Raw genomic sequence first — 20,715 nt, forward strand, 5'->3', positions numbered from 1 at the left:
ATATACAACTTTGTGGTATGTGCTTCGCAGATTGGATATGGTCCGTATGGAGAGGAAGAGGAAGAGACGGAGAAGAAGGAGATAGAGAGGAGGAAAATGAAGGAAAAACAGAAAAAGGACTGACTTGTCGAACTCCAAAGGGAGCACAAGGGATGAGAATGCAAAAAAAACAGAGAGCGCCTTTTGTTCACAAAATATACAACAAAAGATGTACGTCAACAACATCATCACTTGCAAGTTTCTATTAATCTGACACAAATAAAAGCGAAAAATCTTCTTCTTCGTATTCTTATTCTTCATCCAGCCAAGTGATCTATACAGCTTGTTCTCCACACACATATTTCACCACAAATGACTGGGCGCATCTTCTCTCTTCATTCAGCAACCATCCCAAACGATTCTATCACAGCATAAACATTTTGGGAGGAGCTGTTTCTTCGATAAGGAGAACACATCACCAATTGATGGAAGATGATTCTGAAGTATCTTCATTAAATGAAAGCGTTGAAGAAGAAGAGAACAAAGAATTAGAATCATCTCAAAATCCCAAAAAAACATTCACACAAATCTCAAAATCACACTTTTTCTTCTTCTTCTTCTCATTCTCTTTCTTCTCCTCCTTATTATGCAGACCATCGTCTTCGTCTGATCAACCGACTTGCGTATGTGATGAGTGTGCGGACGCTGCATCTGGTCGAGCAGTTAAACTTGACACGTTTTGTGCACTGGTTAAAAGAGCTGGTGAGATGTGAACTTGTGAAGAATAATAATGAGCAGGCAGACGTGGAGCAGGAGTAGGAGAAAGCAACATGGCGGAACAGAACGCGTTTTGAAGAAGGAGATGCAGAGAACAGGTGAAAGAGGAGAAGATGCTGAGTGCAGAAGAAATAGCTGCTTTATTTAGTGATTTTCTTTCTAAAAGAAAATGCAATGGAGATACGAATGGGATGAATCAGCTTGGCAACTTGAGTGATAACAATAAACTTGATTCGGCGACTCAATCAGAAAAATTCAGCAACTTTCAGATAGTGCTTGGCAGGAAAGGCAACTTTGCTCAGCTTCCAGAAACTCATTTTGCCTCTTCTGCTATTCTCAACTGCAACTCCGTATTCATTCACAGGCACAGAATAAACAGCAACCTACCCATTCTTCTTCTTCTTCTCTTTCCTCTGCTTTTCTTCTTGGTTTGCTTTCTTCCCATTCTGCATGTCTTCATCCACACAGAAGAAGGGCTGGCTATCAGATGAAGAGTTCTGTTGAGCCAGAAGCAAAAGGGAAAGATGAACCTTATTTTTTAATAATCACAAGAATTCTGATTCATTTTGTTGAGTGCTCAGATCGAAAGGGACAGAAAGAGGAGAAAATGAAGAGGTGAAATGATGATTTGGAAGATGAAGGAGGTCGAGGAAATGAGGGAGATTGAGGTGAATTGCCATCAAAGCAGATGAAAGGAGGTTATAAAAGGAAATTAGAAAAGAAATAAACAAAGAACTTGAAAAAGTCAGAAAAGAAAACGAAGAAGAAGAGAGTGAGAGTGAAAGAGAAGGAAGAAGATGCTGAGAAGGATACGCAAACACGAAAACCTCAGAATCTTTAGAAGGACCATTTGATGACCAAATTTATTCGTCCAAATCTGAATAATTTGAAGGAGCGGCTGCTGAAAGAACGGAGCAGCAAAAATTTTGTCTTCTTTTATATCATCTTCCTTCTAATCGTCATCACGGCCAGTTGATTGTGAGGCAACTGAATGTTGCTATGTCCAAATATCTTGCTCTTTTGCTTCATCTTCTTCGGATGTGGAGAAAGAAGCAGCAGATGAAACATGTTCAAATGCAACTTCGATCACTTTCATTACAAAACTTCCTTTGACTGCCACCAATCTTCTTCCTCTTCTTCTTCGTCGTCCTCCTCCTCTTCCTCCTCTTCTGTTTCTTCTTCTTCATAATCTTCATAATCTTCTTCTTCTTCCTCTTCTTTTTCTTTCTTTTCTTTTTCTTCTCATTCTTCTCTCGCTTCTTCCTCTTCTTTTTCATGCACTTAAACATCATATCACATTGCTTTATCATTGTCAGCACATATTTCATTTGATTGGATTTCTTCTATTTTTTTCCTCATCTTTATATGGGATGATTACAGAAAGAAAGAAGAAGGGTATTTCTGAAGAAAAAAAAACCAGATGAAAATGAGAAAAAGATTGAAAAGTCAATGAAGAGAATAAAGATAAAGAGATAGAAGAATTCGTTTAGACAGGATATGATGAGTGGAAATTGGTAAGTGAAAATTGCTGAGATTTTGAAAAATGAGGAAGTTAAATGGAAATGAGGAGAAGTTGGAGGAGAAGAAGATGATGAACCAGAACAGGAAACAATGTGGCAAGAAGGAATACGTTGAATATCTGAATCATTCTATCTGTTGCTTCTTTTTCATGAGCGTTATGGAGCGCAGATACGAAGAATGTGGAAGTGCGCTGAGATGTGATACAGTTGAGGGAACATTCGCGGCTGAGAAGCCACGAGGAGGTGCGGGAGAGCTGCCATTTCCTCTCCAGGGAAAGGCAATAATGAGAGAACAGCGAGAAGGAGGTGAAGTTTTAGCAAGCGGATTAATTATTTGGGAAGACGGGGCTATTAGTGAACTTACAGCAGTTGATACAAGCACGTGTTTCTGTGGAGACCATGTTTGGCTGTTCTTCTTTTGTAATAAATCAGAAAGGCTCTTCATTCACAGACACTTTCTTATGAATCAGATACAGTGTCCAATTGATACTTGTTGTAGCTGCCGAGTGAATCCATTTATTGAGCATGTCTCGAGTACAGCTAAAGATCAATGGATAAACGCGACTGCGCTCCCAAAGGATGTAGAAGTTCCGTTTTGGAGAATGGTGCAGTTTGAGATACACTAAAGCCATGCTACTGTTTCAGTCATAAATGTTGCTGATAAGGTTTCCAATCAAGATGGAAGTTAAGACGGAGTGCATCAAGCTGAAGGGACTTTCTGATATTTCAATTCCAAAAAGATAAATAATAACAATTATACTGCTTTCAATTGCGATATACGTTGAGATAAGATGATGTACTGAACTATTGGATTCATAATCAAAAGCGAATTCGATTGAAGCAGCGTTTTGTGCAGAGATGTTGATGTTGGAGAGAAAGACGCAGGAATTGGGAAGAGCACGAAGATCTGATTGGAAGAGGCTCAGATATCCTCTTCAAGCACAAAGAAGTATGTGGTTGAGGTGAAGATGCTTGTCGGAAGGAGAAAGGAGAGAGGAGGACACAGCAAGAGATTCGTTGAAAAGGCAGAAAAATGAAGACTGGAAATACACGAAGAATTAATGGAAGGAGATGTGGCAGTTTGAAAGGGTGCAAAAGTTGCGAAATGCAACAACAATGAGATGGTTGTGACGAAGTGAACAGGAACAAGACTTCACAAGATAGATCCAACTCCCATGTTGGAAAGGCAATTCTGGCTGTCATTTTCAATCACTGTTGTGAAGATGAAGGAACAGGAGGAAAGCGGGGAGCTGTAATGGTGCGCAGAGGAGCCGATGTCTTGATTGACAAATATATGGTAGGCGTTGTAGAATATGATGAAGGTGACTTTGTTGAAGTCGAGATCGGGGTTGGGGTCTGTGTGGGAGAAGTCAAACTCGCAGATTGACGTGTTTCAAGCGAAAGAATCCTGAGTGAAGCCGAAGGGAAAGAGGGACTCGTTGATTTGGCCGGGGATGGAGGAGCATCGGAGAAAGAGTTCCTTTCCCCTGAATACATGATTCAAGACGAAGTTGAAGTTGAGGATGCATTCGGACAAGTGCGGCTACGACTTCTCGCAGTTGAGGAACACTATTGCAACTCTGCCCTTGGAAGACTCTTCGCTCACATAACTGGTGAACACGTACGCCTTAGAAGCGCAGTCAAAGGCACATCACCTTTCCATATTAACACAAGAGCTGCTCAGTTGGATGAGCGCACAATGTTGGTATTATTGGAGGAGTGAAAACCGATTATTGTTCTTTGATCTGGGGCAGACAAGCCAGCCAGAGAAGCGGAGCCATCCAGAGCAGATGGGCAGATAGCCACGAGGGAATTGCTAGGGAGCCAAGAGGTAGAGACTGAGAGGAATTCAAGTTTAGCTCAAGTGGATGCAGAAAAGGATGCGATAATGATGAAGAGGCGAGGGAGTAGCTTTCGAGAGACGTACGCTCTTCTGCTACATCAACCATTGCATTCGAAAAGCTTTTTTGTTAAGCCCGTATGGAAAAGGAGCGTCGCGACAAAAGGAGAGGAGCATCAGGTGCGGATATCTGGATGAAGGATAAGAGACGAGGAAGAAATGTGGAGAATCAACGGAGAAACGAAGGGAGGAAAATAAAATGAAGATGTTCGTGTGACAAAAGCATTTTTAGTTTTAAAAACAAAAATTTGCAAATTTCTATTCAATTTTTATTATTCTCTTTGTTATTTCTCTATATCTTTGTTTGATCAATATATAAGAATAACTAATTTAAAGAATTTTTTGTTTCTAAACAAAAACAAACCAAACCGTTGTATATTTGATAAATAAAATGTGTTTCTATTTTGTTTTTCCATTTGTGTTTTTGATATTGTAAATTTTTAACAAATGTTTTAAGATCTTCAATATCAATTTGAAATTTTCTTTGTAATAACATCATAAAACTAATTTTTATAAGAAATTGATAAATTACGTATTGTTCTAATTATTATCATGTTTTAATAACGTTTGAACGAGTATTTCGTTCTGTTTGCTTCAGTTTTGATATTTTTTGAATTAGAATAATATGTTTTTTTCTAAATTTGTAATAAAAACAATGAGAAACAAATTAAAATCAACAAATAAATAATAATTATTATTTTTAAAGCAATCAATTATCATGATCATCATTTTCAATTTTCCAATCAACCCCACCCTTAATGAAAAAATATTTTGATCAAACTTCGTAAATTTTTATGATATCAAAAAAAAACACCCAAATTAGAAGAAGAAGAAGAAGAAGAAGAAGAAGAAGAAGAAGAAGAAGAAGAAGAAGAAGAAGAAGAAGAAGAAGAAGAAGAAGAGGGAAAAGAGGAAGAGGAAGAAGAAGAAGAAGAAGGCATAGAAAGTGTCTGTGATATCATCTTCATTGTGGATATGGTATAAGGGTACGATATGGGAGTTTTCAAAACTCCTTAAAACATATTTATTTGTAATTCATATGGTCACTATTCTTCATTATTCATGTTTATAATCATCGGAAATGTGTGTGGATGAAAAATAAAAAATATGAAAAAAATAAAAAAAAAAATCATTTATGGTTCATAATCTGAAGTTTTTTCTTCTTCTGTCTCGAGCCCTGACGATTCTTCCTCAGTTTCTTCATCTCCCAAAATGTCTTCAATTTGAGTGATTTCGGAATCTTCATCTTCAACTTCCTCTTCTGCAAGAACTTCTGCTGGCTTTTCCACAGCTTTATACTTTACGATCGTAGGTGAAATATCTTGAAATTTATATTTCAAAGAAGTTTTTACCAGAAACATAGCTAAATGATCTGCAATCAATGATTTTCTCACTCCATACTGAGGAAATGATTTGCGCAATGTTCCCCACAATCCCTCTATCGTATTGGTTCACGCACCCGTAACTGGATCTACAAAATTTCTTTTGTGGCATACAGTTTTGTGAGTGTAATTGTATTGATCCAAAGTGGGGTATGCTTTCCACTCGTCGCTCATAATTGTAGTACCACTTCGAATTGTTTCCAAAATGATGGGAAGAAGAGTTTCCCTCTTTCTGTTTGGCACAACTTTCACAAAACGAGGACCAGCTCCACCTCTCTCCAACCTCTCAACCCCACCAAATATCCAAATTTGTTCCTTTCTTCTTCCTCTCTTATATTTTCTTCTCCTCCACACAGCCTCGTCAATTTCAACCACTTTTCCTTCTCCTCCTATTGGGTTTTGATGTAAATTTCCAAATTTCCATGCAGGAAACTCTAACGACACTGCACCAAAATCCAACAGTTTTCCTATCCACTCCCAGCATTTTCGAAATGAACTTAATATTTGCACCTTCCCAATACCACAAAATGATTCTAAAAACCTTCCCCAATCCTAATTTGTTCCCAGAGAAAACTGTTTCATCATATACAGATTTCTTTCTATTTCATTTTGAGCAGTACCAATATCTGTTAAACTTTTCACCTTTTAGAACAATCATTTTTCTTCTGCAACGGACACAAATTTTCCCTTCGTTTTTCAAGACATTCTCGTAAAACCACCTCCACGCTCCGTCTTCGTCTGTGAAAACATTATCCAGCTGATGCAGCTTAATTATCTGAAAATCCAGCATTGCCATTTCAATATTTCAATTTTGATCACAACCCATAACAACTTGAAATTGACCTTTTTCAAAAAAAAAATTTGAAAATTATAATTATGGATTTCCGATGATTATTAACATGTATTATGATGATTAATAATCATATTAATTACAAATAAATATGTTTAAAGAAGTTTTGAAAACTCCCATATCATACCCATATGCCGTGGATATTCCTTCTCTCTGTGTTGCTGTCCAGTTCTTCAGACGTGTTGAAGGAGGCAGGGCAACAAGGGAATATATTCCTAATTTGAATTTAAAATCAAAAATAAAATAAAATAAAATAAAATAAAATAAAATAAAATAAAATAAAATAAAATAAAATAAAATAAAATAAAATAAAATAAAATAAAATAAAATAAAATAAAATAAAATAAAATAAAATAAAATAAAATAAAATAAAATAAAATAAAATAAAATAAAATAAAATAAAATAAAATAAAATAAAATAAAATAAAATAAAATAAAATAAAATAAAATAAAATAAAATAAAATAAAATAAAATAAAATAAAATAAAATAAAATAAAATAAAATAAAATAAAATAAAATAAAATAAAATAAAATAATAAATAAATAAATGTGAATGGAAATAGTATGTTTTAGTAATAAATATTAATAAAAACATAAAAATGAAAAAAAAAGGATAAAAAAGAGAAAAAAGGAGAAAAAAAAGAAAAGGAAAAAGAAAAGGAAAAATAAAGAAATGATTATTTAAAAAAAAAAAAACGAGCAAATTACATCAAAAATAAGATAAAAAGCAAAATACAAACAAAATAAAAAACAAAAGCAAACATAATATTAAAATAACATAAAATAAAATAATCTTTTTTTTTTCCCCTTCAAACCCCTAACATTGCTCTCCTTCTGCACAGTATCATTCCTCTCTGTTGCAGCAGGTGGCGGAGATGTGAATTCACCATATGGATCAAAAACTTTCGTCTTCTGCAAATCTGAAGAAACATAATTATTCCCTTTCTTCTTCGTATTCTTCTTCTTTTCTTCTTCCTTTTTGAATGAATCAAGCGAATAAGCCGACGGCACATTCTTCGAATTTCTCCGTTTCTCCGCTTCCCTTTCTTTCTCCTTCTTCTCTCTTTCTCTCTCTTTCCTTTTTGCTTCCAATTCTTTTTGCTCTTCTTTCAGCCTCATCATTTCATATGCTGACCCTTTCATTTCGTAAACATTTCATCAATAGAATTCACCAGCTGCTCTGTTTCCTTTCGGTTTATTTCATCTTCCAGCAGTTCTTGTTCCCTTTCTCTGTCTTTCGCCGTCTTCTTCTTCTTCTTGTAGGAAGAATGGGATATCAGGGAAGTGCCTGGAAAACATATTGGTTTGAGTAATATTTAAATGAATGAATGAATGAATGAAGAAAGAAAGAAAGAAAGAAAGGAAAAAAAAAAAAAGAAAGAAAGAAAGAATAATAATAATAATAATAAATATAAATACAAATTGTTCGAATAAGTGTGAATTAAAGAGAAGAACGGAAAATGAGAAATATATCAAAATAAATAAAAATTTATTGGGGGAAAAAAAAATGGAACAAAAAATTCTTTTTCTCAATTCGAAATATCTTCCTCTTTTTTTAAATAAAAAATAGTAAATAAAAATTCTTTCCCCCTTTTCCAAAAAGATAAGAAAAGAAAGATAGAAAGAAAGAAAGAAAAACAAACCATCATAACCAGAATACAAAATCGATGCTTCTTTCTCTTCTTTCTCCTTCTGCTTCCTCTCTTTCTCCTTCGCTTTCATCAGCTGAACCATCTCTTTCTTCACAGGAATGCGAAAATCAGCATGCGAAGAAGGAGGAAGAAGAAGGATAAGATGAAGAAAAAGAAGGTGAAGAAGGTGAAGGAGAAGGAGGAAGAAGGAGAAGAAAGAGAAGTAGAAGACGACGAAGAAGAAAAAGAAGAAGAAAAAGGTACCTAGGGGAGTATGGAAGAAGTAGTTGAAGAAGGTGGAGGAGGAGGAGGAATATTCAGAGGAGGTTGAAGAAAAGCATCATCAGCTGCATTTGTTGTGTGTGCATTCACATTCTGTTCTTCAACACTATCTGTTGAATAATATGAAGAAGAAGATGATGACGACGAAGGAGAAGATGAAGGCAACGTTTGTGAGTTAATTTCAACATCACTTGCTTCTGTGTTTGTATTTAGCTTATTTCAGGATTTATCATCCTCTTCTTCTTTTCTTTCTCTATCCTTCCTCTCTTTTCCTTCTCCATCTTTTCTCTTTCTTTCCTTCTTACTTTTCTCCTTTTCTCTCATCCTCCTTGCCCAGATCTCATCCTCTCTGTCTTCCAGTGCCTTCATTCCTTTCTCAGCAAACCTCAGCTCCTGCGGATATTTCAGTATGCGAGCTAAAATCCCCTCTTCTCCGTCGCACACAAGCTTCTCTATGTCCCATCCATCAACAGGCAGCAGCAATACGCTGTCTTCCATCGTGCTTCTCTGCAGGTCTCAACACAGCCGACCCAGTGGTGGAGAAGAAAAGGAAGGGTGAGGCGGGGCGAACAAGGTGGTTCTTGAGGAACAGAAGAAGAGGAAGAGGAAGAAAACGAAGAAGAAGAATATGTAACTGCGTATGAATGTGGAGAAGATGTCGAAATAGTCAGTCAAGTCTTTGCTGAAGAAGACGAAAGAGATGAGTTTCGCTTCTGACTTGCTGCTGGCTTCCTCTTTTGCCTTTTGATTTCAGCAGCATTTTGCGAGAAGGTTGAGCATGGATGCGCAATAGAGATCGGTTTGAGTGTGTGGCTGCCGTGCTACTTGTGTGTCCGTGCAAGTGGCTGGCGGGGATGAAAAAATTGTTTGATAACAGATGTATTTTGAAGAAGTTGGTGAAGATTGTCAAATGCCTCAGTAACATTCTGTTGCTGTCTGCTTCCAAATCCACAAAAGTCTTCCCATTTGTTGATCAGTGATGGGACCCACGAACGCACTGCCATTCCATCTCTTGCCGATTGATTACAAACATTTATAACACCTGAAAATGTATTCTTCAAAGATGTTTGTTTGTTGAATAAAGATGGTCTTTGAATTGTTATAGAAGAGAAGCATTGAAGAAGAGAAGCCAAAGAGAAAGTGTTGACTATATTGATTAATCCTTTTGTTGATGCTGATAATGAAGTGTTTGAAGATATGATTTCTGAAGAGGTCGATGAAGAAGGAGAAGAACTTGAATGAAGAAAATTTGTTGGATTGTTATTTATTGTGATTTGTGTGGTATTTTCATGATGAGAAATAATACTCTCATCGGTTGGTGTGTTATGTTGAGATGAATAAGTGTTGTTCTCTTTTGAAAATGAAGAAAAGAGAGTTTGAAATGCTTGAGGTGGAATTAACGTGGGTGAAGTGGCATAATCAACTAATTGCTCACTCACAAACTCATTATCATTTTAAAATGATGAAGAATTTATTTTTTCTTTCAATTTTTTTGAAATTGAAATTTGTGAAGAAGTTTTTGATTTGAATATTTTGTGAATTGGTATTGGAGATGGAGAAGAATGACGTTTTTGATGTGATTTATTTGTTTTTCTTTTTGTTTAACCCCTTTCTCTCCTTATTGGAGTGTTGATTGGAGCATCAACAGCTTGAGAAGGAGAAGAATTTGAAGAAGAAGAATTTTTTTCTGAAACGACATTTGATTTTTTATTTTGTTGAAATGATGTTGAAGATAAAGAAGATTGTTTTTTATTTGTAGAAGAGTTTTCTGTAATAATTTCATCTTCCCACGCTGCTTCGTCAATAAATCTGGCGTAATCTGGCTCAGCTCGCTGCTTTTTCTTTACTGATTGAAGAGAAGTTGAGGCTTCAGTGGAATGGGCTAACATCCAGTTGTTGCCCTTTTCCCAATCCTGTTCATTTAAGCCTTAAACAAACACAGAAAATTATTCAAAAAAATTCAAATAAAAACAAACCACTTTTGCAAGATGGAAGATGAGGTTTTTGAGGCGGGATGATAAACCCTTGGTTTTTTTTCAGCGTTTGTTTGACATACATAAATTTCCCCTTTGTGACATCATATCCATAGTCCTGTAAATCGGATAATGATGTGTTGCGAGACAGCGCTTGAAGCATTGTTGTCTGAGTGTGCAACGGAGCGTTGTTGTACACCACAGACAGGTCTTCCAGCAGCTTTATGTGATATTCTGTTTCAAAAAAAATAAATAATAAACAAAAAAAAGAAAAAAATAACAGAGAGTGAAAATAATATTTTTATCACAATTTTTAAAAATATAAAACCAAACCATTCATAGACTTCGGAATATCATTAATTACTGAAGATGATTGCCTGTTAGTGTAAAACAAATAGTCAAGCAACGAATCCACGTCATCTCCACCGATGCGCTTGATTTCTTACCACAGAACATTGCATCGAGAATTCAATGTCGAATCGTGTTTTGAAAACGACATTTTTCTCTAATAAATGTTTTCTTATGGTTAATCACAATTATTCTTAAAAAAATTTTTTTAATTTATAAAAATATGTATTGTTATTTTTTCATTATTTGACTATTTCCAAAATCGTTAAAAATTTTTTTTAACGTGATTTGAATTAGTAAAAAAAATATTAAAAAATCTCATTTCAGAAAAAAATTTAAAAATTTTTTGAACACTTTTGTTGAAGTTTTATTGAAAATTCATCACATAAATGAATATGTCTTATGAAAAAAATCATTCTCATATAAAAAATATTTAAATAAATATTTTATATCATTCTTGAATGAAAAAAGGATCTGACCCATGATCCGAATTTCCAAGGTGTCAAAAAGATCAAAAAAATAAGCTGTAAAGGGCAAATGCAGATAGAAGAATGCAGTTTTTTGGCAATAGATGAAGTTAAAATGGTGAAAGCAATCATTTTATGCAAAAAAAGATTCCTGAGGATTCTGTCATTTTGTGTTCGCCATTGTTTGTACAAAGAAATAGAGCTGATGCTCTTCAAATACAACGTTTTAAAAATCAAAAAAAACATTTTACTAACTCTTATCACGTATATAACAATTAGACAAACAAAAAAAATTTTTCTGATATTTGTTTTTTTTTTCGATTTACACTCAAAAATTCAAAAAGATATGGTTCTGATTAAAGCAGGAGTTTTGTTTCTTTCATTTTTTCAAAACCACTTGCTTTTCCAACTTTTTACAGGTTTGCTTAAACTTTCTATTTTGTAATATTTATGATAATATTACAGTTTTTTCATTATTTTGGAAAACTGCTCAGTTTGCTTCCTTTTCTTTGAAAAGGAACCTAGCTTATTGATCATTTGACAAATCTTCTCGTTGGAGAGCATCATAATGAGAAAGGAGCATATTTATGTATAGCAATTAGGAAATAGGGAATAAGTGCAAGTTCTGTGCTTTTCATAATTTTTTGACTGGAACAAAAGATTAAAACAAATTCAAATGATGTTTTATTGAATGTCGATATAAGGATAGAATTCTGTGAAGGACAAAATCTGCACAAAATTATATAGCATTTTGGAGCATAAGGCAAATGGAGCAGTTTGTGGCATTTTTTTGGACAAGGAAAGTGGGTGGAAATATCGAGGGAAGGATATTAATTACAAAAAAAAGACAAGAATTCAACTTAAAAGGAGAACCCCAAAATATCGGTTATATTTATAAGGTTTTCCTATTGCTCAGACTGGGCAGACAGACATGGAAGGCTGCGAAATTCTATTTGTGATTCCGCTTTTGCTTCAAAAGAGTGGAGAAACGCCAACTACGAGACATCCAATTGTCGAATATTAGTTGGCGGTCGAAGGGCATTCTGTTCAACTACAACTGGATTTCACTGCTGAAAGAATTTATGATTTCAGCAAACAGCAAGCTTGACATTGATAATTTGGTGTTTCTGTTTGCCAAACATTCATTTGACCATCAAATCCATCTTCTCTTGCAATTCCTCCTCCTCTTCTTTTTCCTGAATATCTGTGTCTTCTCCGTTGCGTGCCAATATCTTCAAGGGTAGTCTCGAACTGAACAACCTGGTGAATGAGAATTCTCAACTCTTTTCATTTGAGGCTGCTGCATGGAATCAGAGCACGTTCAGCATGTTTCTCTTCTGTCATCGCTCCTCATTCATCCTTCCTTCTCTCTGCCTTCTCACATTTTTCCCTTCGCTGATTGTAAGATCCTCCTCTTTGTGTTCTTCCAGCTTGCCTCGATGCAGCTATTTCCTCTTCATTTTGTGAATGTATTCACAAGTAGAGTTTTGTTGCAGCTCATTGGGAAGAGTGAGAAGTGTGAATGAGAGGGATGGAGGGAGGGAGAAAAAAGAATGAAGGAAGGAAGTTGATCAGGCAGATGGTCTTTGGATTTGATTATTGGGATGCTACAGTAGAAGTAGAGGAAGCATAGAAAGAAAATTGAGTCGATGATGATTAATTTGTTTGATCTAAAACACTGGGATTGAAGTATTGAAAGGCATGAATTATTATATTTTCAATATTTTTTTATTATTTTCTTTTGATATTTTTGTGAAATAATGCGTTTCCTCTTTTTTTATTCTCAATCAGAACCCGACGAATAGAAACATTTTCGCACCATTCTGCCTCTTCTTTGACTTCATCGTTTGTGTTCTCTCAGGGATAGCCATTGGGACAGACGATACAACGCTGCTGAAGATACCACCACAGGAAAATGTGCAGACTGAGGTTGAGCTGCAGACGTGTGGGACTGGTCCACGGAGCGTGTGCGGGTACCTGGTTGTGAAGAATGTGCTCCAGCCTTTGTCAATTCTGCTGGCTGTTCTCGCGGGTGAGGTGATGCGTTCGCTTGCTGTTGGGGCGCTGATAGGGAGTGTGTGTAGGGAGGAGTTGTACTTGGCAGCGAAGGGGGTGCTCCTGCGCACGCGGATCTATGGCGCGTGTGGGGCAGCAGAGTATCTGATGGGAGCAGAAAAAATTGTTCCATGGGCTTGTGGTGGTTGAGGCGACGCATATGCAGAATGTGGTACTGTCGTGTGCTATGTCGGAGCTGGCGGCGTATTTCGTGGCGGTGGCGTGTGGATTCTCGCTCAATGAGATGCTGATGAAATTCAGAAGAATCCCGTCGATTGCACTTCCACTGCTGAAAAAAGCATATTGTGGAGATGATGATAATGGAGATTGCGGAAGTACAAAGTGCAGGAGTCGATTGGGCTGTTTGAGCAGAAGATGCAGTAGCAGCGGCAGAACCTGGCGCGGATGCGGGAGTTTGATAAGCTACGAAAGACAGTGCGGACAGCTGGGGCAGCAGAAGGGGTGTCGCCGACGCTGTTGCTGCTGAAGCCGCGGGGGGAGTTCTTTAAGGAATCGGAGCTTTCGTGCCTGACGACGGTGCAGAAGAAGATGAATGCGGGGGAAGAGTACAAGATGTCAGTGATGCTGCGGGAGGACGAGAAGGAGCGGGAGCGGAGGGAAGGGGCAGTGAAGATGCGGGAGATATGGCGGGGGCTGAACCGAAAGCTGGGAGAGAACAACGCGAAGAGGAGGGCGATGGAGATGAGCGAGACTATGCTTGCGAGGCAGAGGAGAGAAGAAGCGAGGAGAAATTTCTATTTGGAGTAAAAGCAGAAAGGGCGAGAGTGGTGGGGAGATGGGTAGGGTGTGGAAGAGCATACGAGAAGAGGATCAGAAGCAGAAGCAGACGACGGAAGAGATGAAGGGGAAGAGGGGAGAAGAAGGAGAAGAAGGAGAAAGGAGAGAAGGCAGCGAGAATTGCGGCAGGATGGAGGATGAGAGAGGAGAATGAAAGGAGGCAGAGGGAAGAACAAAGATTGAAAGAGGAAGGAGAGATGAGGAGTTTGAAAAGGATTTTGAGGGAGAGACGCCGAGAGGGAGAAGGTTTGGAGAAGTGGCGTAGGGAAGGGCGTTTGCACTGGCGACAGCGAGAAGCCGAAAGGAGATGACGTTTTTGTATTCGCAGCCAGACAGTGTTGTCCGTGTTTATCCGCAGCGGATGGTGGAGCGGAGGGTGCTAAGGGATTCTGTGCAGCCAGGAGAAGAGGAGGAGGTGTTGCAAGTGAATGTCGATGAGCATTGCAACAGTTGCCACCACCACCGCTATCATCCTTGGAGATACGAGCGGACTGGCAATGGCGAAGATGCAAATGAGAGTGGAAATGAAGATGGAGAAGACAGAAGTGGAGATGAAAAAGAAAGTGGAACGGGAGAGAGCATGGAGCATGAAGAGCAGGGTGGAGCGAGGCAGAGCAGAATGACGAAAGAAGCGGAAAAGGAAACACAGCAAAAAGACCAGGACAAGAACCATGACGAAGCGTACGAGGATGAAGGGGGAGAAGGAGCGAGAGGAATTAGAGGGGGAAGCTGAAGGACAAAATGGATCCACAGGAGACCAATTAGGGGGGCCACTGCAGGCAACGTCGCGGAGCTCACCAGAACTGGATGAGCTTGAGCCATATCGCTTCCGTCCGTATTCAGTACTGCACAAAGCAAGCGAAGAAAAGGGGCAATGTCTTTCATTTATCACTGCATCGGAGCCATCGTCAGCCACAGTATCTATGTTTCTGTTTGGGTCGCCGACATCGTGGGAAAGAGGATTGGGTGTGGAGCCGAAGATAGGACTTGTGGCATCAGATGGATGAAAGAGCGAAGGAGAAGGCCAAGGGCGTTGGACAGAGAGAACGAGCAGAGAGCAGACAGGAAGAAGTGATGGGTTCGGGGATGTCCCACTTCTGCGCCTGAGCCAGGTGAAGGGGGTTGAGAAATCGCATCGAGAGAAGAGAGGAAAGCTGGAATGCAGAAGGGCACTGACGCCAATGCGGGAGAGGTGAAGGTCAACATCTTCTGTAAACACAATATGCGATGAACACTCGGCATGTTAACTGCGATATATCTTCTCTTTTGCTGACCACTCAGCCTTCGTTTAGCCATCAGCACGTTATGAATTTGTTCCAGAGGCAGCAGCAGCAAGAGTAGGAGCAGACGAAGAAGATTCCGTTTGTGAATATTGAGCGCACATTGTATATTTTGTGTAAGGCACGGGATATGGTCACGAACCTGTTCTATGAGCTGAATGAGAATTCGATTGTTTACGACGACAGACTCATTGTCGATGAGAAGTGCACGACGAATGACTAGCTCGTTTTAGGTACGGACCCCTTTGAGAAGTTCACTCACCAGCACTGTTTTCCGCACATCCTGGAAGGATAAAATAGAAGAGAGTCTGGAAAGCTTTGTGTGGTTGTATTTGAGTCACAATACGCAGACCAGTTACTGAAGAATGTGGTGGAAGCAGCAGAGAAGAGGGGAAATGGAAGCTTCAATGGAATCTACCAGTCTGAGTTGGATTTGTTGCTGTCTGATTAGAGCGGGGCAGAAACGCAGGCGAAGAAGTCTATCATATAGTTAAATAGGATTGCGAATGAAAAGCAGACTCAGTTCACGTCACAGGACAAGGAAACAGTCGAAGAGGCGAAGTTTTACTCGCCAAGTGTTGAAATCTTTGGAAGACTGGTTAAAGAATACTTTTATCTTTGGTGAATCTTGGCTTATTACAAACAAAATTGACTAGATTTTTAAAGATAGGGTGTTTTAAAAAAGCGAAGAGAGCCAAAGGCTGCGGATATTCAGAGCTCGACGAGAGAAAAGAACAGAATTCCAGGTGGATCAATGTTGGTGATGGAGAAGATTGGAATAAATGTTTGTGTTGATTTTCTTTTGATTAAACAAAGAAATATTATTATTATAATTTTATTGACTTTTATTTTTATTTCATATTCTTATTAAATTTCAAAACTTTTGACTTTGAACTTTCTTTTTTTCTTGCAAACAGACATTCTTGACAGGAATTTGTTAGTTGATCGCATTGGTCATTTTGTGAGTGTGCTCATTGACAACATGCATCGAAATGCCTGCCTGAACTGCCTCTGCATAGAAATCATTGAAACCCCTTATCTTTCCACTCTGTTGTGACTCACACAAACAATCTCCATTAAACTCTGTGCGAGACACGATGAAGGCACAATTCCTCATTTAATAAGGTTTGTTATATTTTTCTATTATTAAATATTTTGCTTTTATTCCATTTCTTGTTTTTCAAATTAATCTTATTCATATTTTTATTTCAATTAATTCAATCAATTAATATTCATCCATATGAATCGTCCCTCATTAAATCACTTATTTTCAATCAGTTTCGATCGCGAAGCATGGGCTGCGGATCTCTTCCAGGATAACTTCCCAGCGTTTGTGTCAGCATTGGAATCAAAGCTGATGAAAAAGACTGAACTGGGAACCCTCTTCTGCGCATTTGGCTTCTTCTATTGTCACTGTGTTGCAGCTGACTGTTCATTCCACATGAAACGAGACTTCCTCTTCTCACAGACCACTAAACATTTCTTCTCTGCATCATCAAAACCTTCTTCTTCTTCTTCCTTCTCAGATCAGTCATCCACAAACCGCTTTGATGCTTCCATGATTGAGTCAATTAAGCTCCCTTCATCCAAAGCAAACATCCTTTCATATTTCTCACAAAAGACCTTTCTTTCTCCTCCGCCTCCAATTTTCATCTGAATATATTTCTTCTCCATCACCCTCCAGAACTCCTTCTCCTCCACCTCTCAACAGCTCCAATTGGTATCGATTTTTTTCTTCTGCTCCCTCCAAATGCTCTCATTCTTTTAACATCCTCACTTTTGCCACCTTTTTCATGGACTTCAACACAACAACAACCAAAATTGCCACATGTTCACACTGAACACAGTCTGCCAGCTCTCCAACATCAACCAACTCATCGCAATGTTCTTCTTCTTCATTGATGTCCTCCTACTGTTGAAGCGACATAATAGTGCAGGATGTTCTGTTCTTCCCATCATATTCAATCACTATCACATCTGAAGCCCACTCCCCAATCAACAAAGTTGTCTCTTCCTTCCTTTTCACTCAATTTGAACCACCGCCGCTGAGCTTGTATTCTTTACATTTGTGATTTGCCCGTTCGTGCGTGTTATCGACAGAAACAAATATTTATTCAAGTGGATCTTCTTTCTCTTCTTGTGGAGATAGAAACAAAAATGGCTGTATAAGTTGGATGATAAGCAGTTTTCCTGAGGTTCTTGTCTTGCAGTTGTTTTCTGTAGCGTCACAGATGAACATCCTTTTTTCAAGCACGGGAATATTTCAACAAAAATACAACAACCAGAGAAATGAGTATTTTGCTCATTTTTCTTCTATCGCTTTCAACAGAATTAGATGATGCTAAGAAGAAAATATTGTTCCCGTGGGAGCTATTCATTAATGAATTGGAGATAAGATTGTGTGAGAGATGGAGAGAGAGAAGGTGACTTCATCAGAAGAAAAAAAGGCGAATGGAAGATGCAAATTCTTTCATTTTGTGATATATGGAGAAATCATATCGTGTTATTCATCTTCCTCGTCTTCTTCCTAGAAGGTCAAGACATCTGAATCTTTTGCAGAAGAGACAAAAGACTTATTTACACGTATGGATGAAATGTTTGATGTAAAATATTTAGTGAAAATCCACATGACTGCCTGTTGTCAACGAATTCATCTGAGTGGAAGGGTTACCAAGAAGCGGTTTACTCAATTACAGAGAAGAGAGATAGAAGAGGAAGCAGCGGGGAGGGTTTGAGCCTGAGTTAAAGAAAGTGTTTTGTTTTCTTTTTCTCCCCTCTTCTTCCTCGTCTTCTTCCTCGTCTTCTTCCTCGTCTTCTTCCTCGTCTTCTTCCTCGTCTTCTTCCTCGTCTTCTTCCTCGTCTTCTTCCTCGTCTTCTTCCTCGTCTTCTTCCTCGTCTTCTTCCTCGTCTTCTTCCTCGTCTTCTTCCTCGTCTTCTTCCTCGTCTTCTTCCTCGTCTTCTTCCTCGTCTTCTTCCTCGTCTTCTTCCTCGTCTTCTTCCTCGTCTTCTTCCTCGTCTTCTTCCTCGTCTTCTTCCTCGTCTTCTTCCTCGTCTTCTTCCTCGTCTTCTTCCTCGTCTTCTTCCTCGTCTTCTTCCTCGTCTTCTTCCTCGTCTTCTTCCTCGTCTTCTTCCTCGTCTTCTTCCTCGTCTTCTTCCTCGTCTTCTTCCTCGTCTTCTTCCTCGTCTTCTTCCTCGTCTTCTTCCTCGTCTTCTTCCTCGTCTTCTTCCTCGTCTTCTTCCTCGTCTTCTTCCTCGTCTTCTTCCTCGTCTTCTTCCTCGTCTTCTTCCTCGTCTTCTTCCTCGTCTTCTTCCTCGTCTTCTTCCTCGTCTTCTTCCTCGTCTTCTTCCTCGTCTTCTTCCTCGTCTTCTTCCTCGTCTTCTTCCTCGTCTTCTTCCTCGTCTTCTTCCTCGTCTTCTTCCTCGTCTTCTTCCTCGTCTTCTTCCTCGTCTTCTTCCTTCTCTTTTGCTTCGTTCATTTCCCAGTCCCCCTCCATCGTCTCGTTTTTTTATGATGATGCTGTTAGCATCAGGTGGGTATTGGAAGTTGCATCATTTTCTTCTCTTCCTCCTCATTCTCTTCTTCTTATCCTTCTTTTTCTCTCCTCCTTCCCGGCCTCCTTCCGCCTTCAACGCTTTCTGCAAATTTCTTCTTTAGCTAGATAAGGAGCTCTCCAAAAGAGAAGAGGAAGAAGAGGAAAAAATTGAGAGAGAAAGAAAGAGTTTCAAAGATAAGAAATAGCATGTTTCAACTTTTATTATTTCTTTTCGTATTGCACACACAAAAACAAATCTGTTACTGCAACAGCATCTTCATCTTCGTCTTCTGCTTACTTTATCTTCTCCTTTATCTTCGTCTTCGCAACCTTTTATTGCACCTTCTTCAAACGCCCCATCCCGTAATTCACATTCAAACAAGGTGCCATCTCCCGCCCACAATACACCTCCTCAACACCAGATGCTCCATCAACATAAATTGAATCATCAAAGTAACCGTCAAAGAATATAAACAAATCGACATTCCAGTTGCCAAATGTTTCTGTTCAATCATGTCCAACAACCGAGTTGTCTTTCTGAGTGATGCTTCTCATGAAGGCGAACAAGGGTTCCTTCACAGAAGCGACAAATGATTCACACACAAAATACACATCTCTTCCGACACTGGCCTTGTTTCCTGAAAACACGATATTCGTGATGGAAAAGGTTGTGGATGACACTTGTGAGCCTTCATTGAACTCGATCATGAGAGCACCGCCTCTTCCTCCAAAACTTGTATCCTCGCTCACACAGCAGCTGGAGAAGGTGGAGTCACTCACTGAAAGCGAGTTGGCAGGGGCAGATGAGGCGAATGAGATGCACCCGCCATTAGTGGCAGTTTGTTGGTTTTGTGGAGCTGAGTTGATGCTGGTCATGGTGCAGTTGGAGAGGGAGAGGGAGAGGGAGAGGGAGAGGGCAGGGGAGTTTGCAATTAATGAAGAAATAAAAGAAGAAAGAAGAGGAAGTGCAGGATGAGTGGAATGAATTCCTTTGTGTATTAAGGAGCGATGGAGTGAATATGTAGAATGAGAATGTTAAAGAAACAATAATGGAGTATTTTGGATGAAGAACTAAGGGGATGGAGAGAGAAGTCTATAAGTTATAAGATCAGGAGAAGAGAGAGAAATAGAAGAATTTTATTCAGTTGTTCTTGGAAATATTAACTTTTCCACAATTCCATCCAGTTACTCAATCACTAGACTGGAATGATGATTTTGTGATGTTAAAGCCAAAGAAATTAAAGGTGATAAACTATTGTCATTTTTTAAAAGTCAAAAAAATTTTTTTATTCAAATTTAAAACTTTTTCAATGTATTTTGCTTTCTTTTCCCAATTATGAGTATTGCAAAGTTAGTCTTGAAACTTCTATTTTTTTTCTGAAGTTTTAGTTATTTGTTTTTGTTAATTTTTATTTAACTTGATCAAAAAAATCCATTTTCAACAAAGACATTAATAAGGTATGTATTTTTTGTATAAATTAAACCTTTGAGACATAATAAATCTGAGATGTTCGTGTCGGTCGAAAAAAAGAACTTGTGTCGAAGTATTTTTTTTTTTTTTTTTTTTTTTTTTTAATGTCATGTGAATGCATTCCTGTGTTGCTCAATTCGATTTAACAAAAATGAATAAATAAATTGCAGAATATTTTTAACATAATGAATATTCATAATTCTTCAATGATCTTCTTATCCATAATTATACAAAAAATTTCACATTGCTATGGGTATTATCAAAATTGTTTACAGTTTAACTGATGAATCATTAAATAATGAATATTGTGAACTTCGTATTCCATGAACATTTATCACATAAATATGATGAGGAATGTATGTTATTTTATTATCACGAGTTTTCTTTCATTATCTAAAATGATATTAATTTTTCTTTCAATTATTTCAATTTAACGTTTTTCAATGAATAATCATTTATACAAGTTTG

At 38.0% G+C, this 20,715-nt stretch overlaps 10 protein-coding genes across 10 annotated transcripts; 5 read left to right on the forward strand and 5 right to left on the reverse strand.

Moving 5' to 3' along the window:
• Window positions 1-2,299: 2,299 nt before the first annotated feature.
• Window positions 2,300-3,020, forward strand: MONOS_14458 (uncharacterized protein; the record flags this gene model as incomplete). The annotated part of the gene is made up of 3 exons (XM_067867260.1): window positions 2,300-2,677; window positions 2,747-2,886; window positions 2,942-3,020. The coding sequence occupies 3 exons, from the start codon at window positions 2,300-2,302 to the stop codon at window positions 3,018-3,020; spliced, it is 597 nt and encodes a 198-aa protein (XP_067726182.1).
• Window positions 3,021-3,140: 120 nt separating this feature from the next.
• Window positions 3,141-3,999, forward strand: MONOS_14459 (uncharacterized protein; the record flags this gene model as incomplete). The annotated part of the gene is made up of 3 exons (XM_067867261.1): window positions 3,141-3,225; window positions 3,500-3,634; window positions 3,695-3,999. The coding sequence occupies 3 exons, from the start codon at window positions 3,141-3,143 to the stop codon at window positions 3,997-3,999; spliced, it is 525 nt and encodes a 174-aa protein (XP_067726183.1).
• Window positions 4,000-5,309: 1,310 nt separating this feature from the next.
• MONOS_12373 (putative ISXO2-like transposase domain) lies at window positions 5,310-8,143 on the reverse strand (the record flags this gene model as incomplete). The annotated part of the gene is made up of 5 exons (XM_067864989.1): window positions 5,310-5,474; window positions 5,673-6,054; window positions 6,536-6,623; window positions 7,225-7,545; window positions 8,053-8,143. The coding sequence occupies 5 exons, from the start codon at window positions 8,141-8,143 to the stop codon at window positions 5,310-5,312; spliced, it is 1,047 nt and encodes a 348-aa protein (XP_067726184.1).
• A 398-nt stretch (window positions 8,144-8,541) lies between these two features.
• MONOS_12372 (uncharacterized protein) lies at window positions 8,542-8,820 on the reverse strand (the record flags this gene model as incomplete). Its single annotated transcript, XM_067864988.1, has 1 exon — window positions 8,542-8,820. The coding sequence occupies one exon, from the start codon at window positions 8,818-8,820 to the stop codon at window positions 8,542-8,544; it is 279 nt and encodes a 92-aa protein (XP_067726185.1).
• A 1,103-nt stretch (window positions 8,821-9,923) lies between these two features.
• MONOS_12371 (uncharacterized protein) lies at window positions 9,924-10,794 on the reverse strand (the record flags this gene model as incomplete). Its single annotated transcript, XM_067864987.1, has 4 exons — window positions 9,924-10,249; window positions 10,299-10,529; window positions 10,629-10,672; window positions 10,742-10,794. 4 exons carry the CDS (start codon window positions 10,792-10,794, stop codon window positions 9,924-9,926), a joined length of 654 nt encoding a protein of 217 aa, XP_067726186.1.
• Window positions 10,795-12,950: 2,156 nt separating this feature from the next.
• On the reverse strand, window positions 12,951-13,325 carry MONOS_12370 (uncharacterized protein; the record flags this gene model as incomplete). The annotated part of the gene is made up of 1 exon (XM_067864986.1): window positions 12,951-13,325. The coding sequence occupies one exon, from the start codon at window positions 13,323-13,325 to the stop codon at window positions 12,951-12,953; it is 375 nt and encodes a 124-aa protein (XP_067726187.1).
• Window positions 13,326-13,570: 245 nt separating this feature from the next.
• Window positions 13,571-13,933, forward strand: MONOS_12369 (uncharacterized protein; the record flags this gene model as incomplete). Its single annotated transcript, XM_067864984.1, has 1 exon — window positions 13,571-13,933. One exon carries the CDS (start codon window positions 13,571-13,573, stop codon window positions 13,931-13,933), a length of 363 nt encoding a protein of 120 aa, XP_067726188.1.
• A 337-nt stretch (window positions 13,934-14,270) lies between these two features.
• MONOS_12368 (uncharacterized protein) lies at window positions 14,271-14,696 on the forward strand (the record flags this gene model as incomplete). Its single annotated transcript, XM_067864983.1, has 1 exon — window positions 14,271-14,696. One exon carries the CDS (start codon window positions 14,271-14,273, stop codon window positions 14,694-14,696), a length of 426 nt encoding a protein of 141 aa, XP_067726189.1.
• A 3,237-nt stretch (window positions 14,697-17,933) lies between these two features.
• MONOS_17657 (uncharacterized protein) lies at window positions 17,934-18,737 on the reverse strand (the record flags this gene model as incomplete). Its single annotated transcript, XM_067870597.1, has 1 exon — window positions 17,934-18,737. The coding sequence occupies one exon, from the start codon at window positions 18,735-18,737 to the stop codon at window positions 17,934-17,936; it is 804 nt and encodes a 267-aa protein (XP_067726190.1).
• A 583-nt stretch (window positions 18,738-19,320) lies between these two features.
• Window positions 19,321-20,232, forward strand: MONOS_12367 (uncharacterized protein; the record flags this gene model as incomplete). Its single annotated transcript, XM_067864982.1, has 1 exon — window positions 19,321-20,232. The coding sequence occupies one exon, from the start codon at window positions 19,321-19,323 to the stop codon at window positions 19,750-19,752; it is 432 nt and encodes a 143-aa protein (XP_067726191.1). The 3' UTR covers window positions 19,753-20,232.
• Between the last annotated feature and the right edge of the window lie 483 nt (window positions 20,233-20,715).

The sequence above is a fragment of the Monocercomonoides exilis genome (genome assembly GCF_001643675.1).
Source record: "Monocercomonoides exilis strain PA203 chromosome Unknown scaffold26-1319188, whole genome shotgun sequence".
In the NCBI taxonomy this organism is placed as follows: domain Eukaryota; phylum Preaxostyla; order Oxymonadida; family Polymastigidae; genus Monocercomonoides; species Monocercomonoides exilis.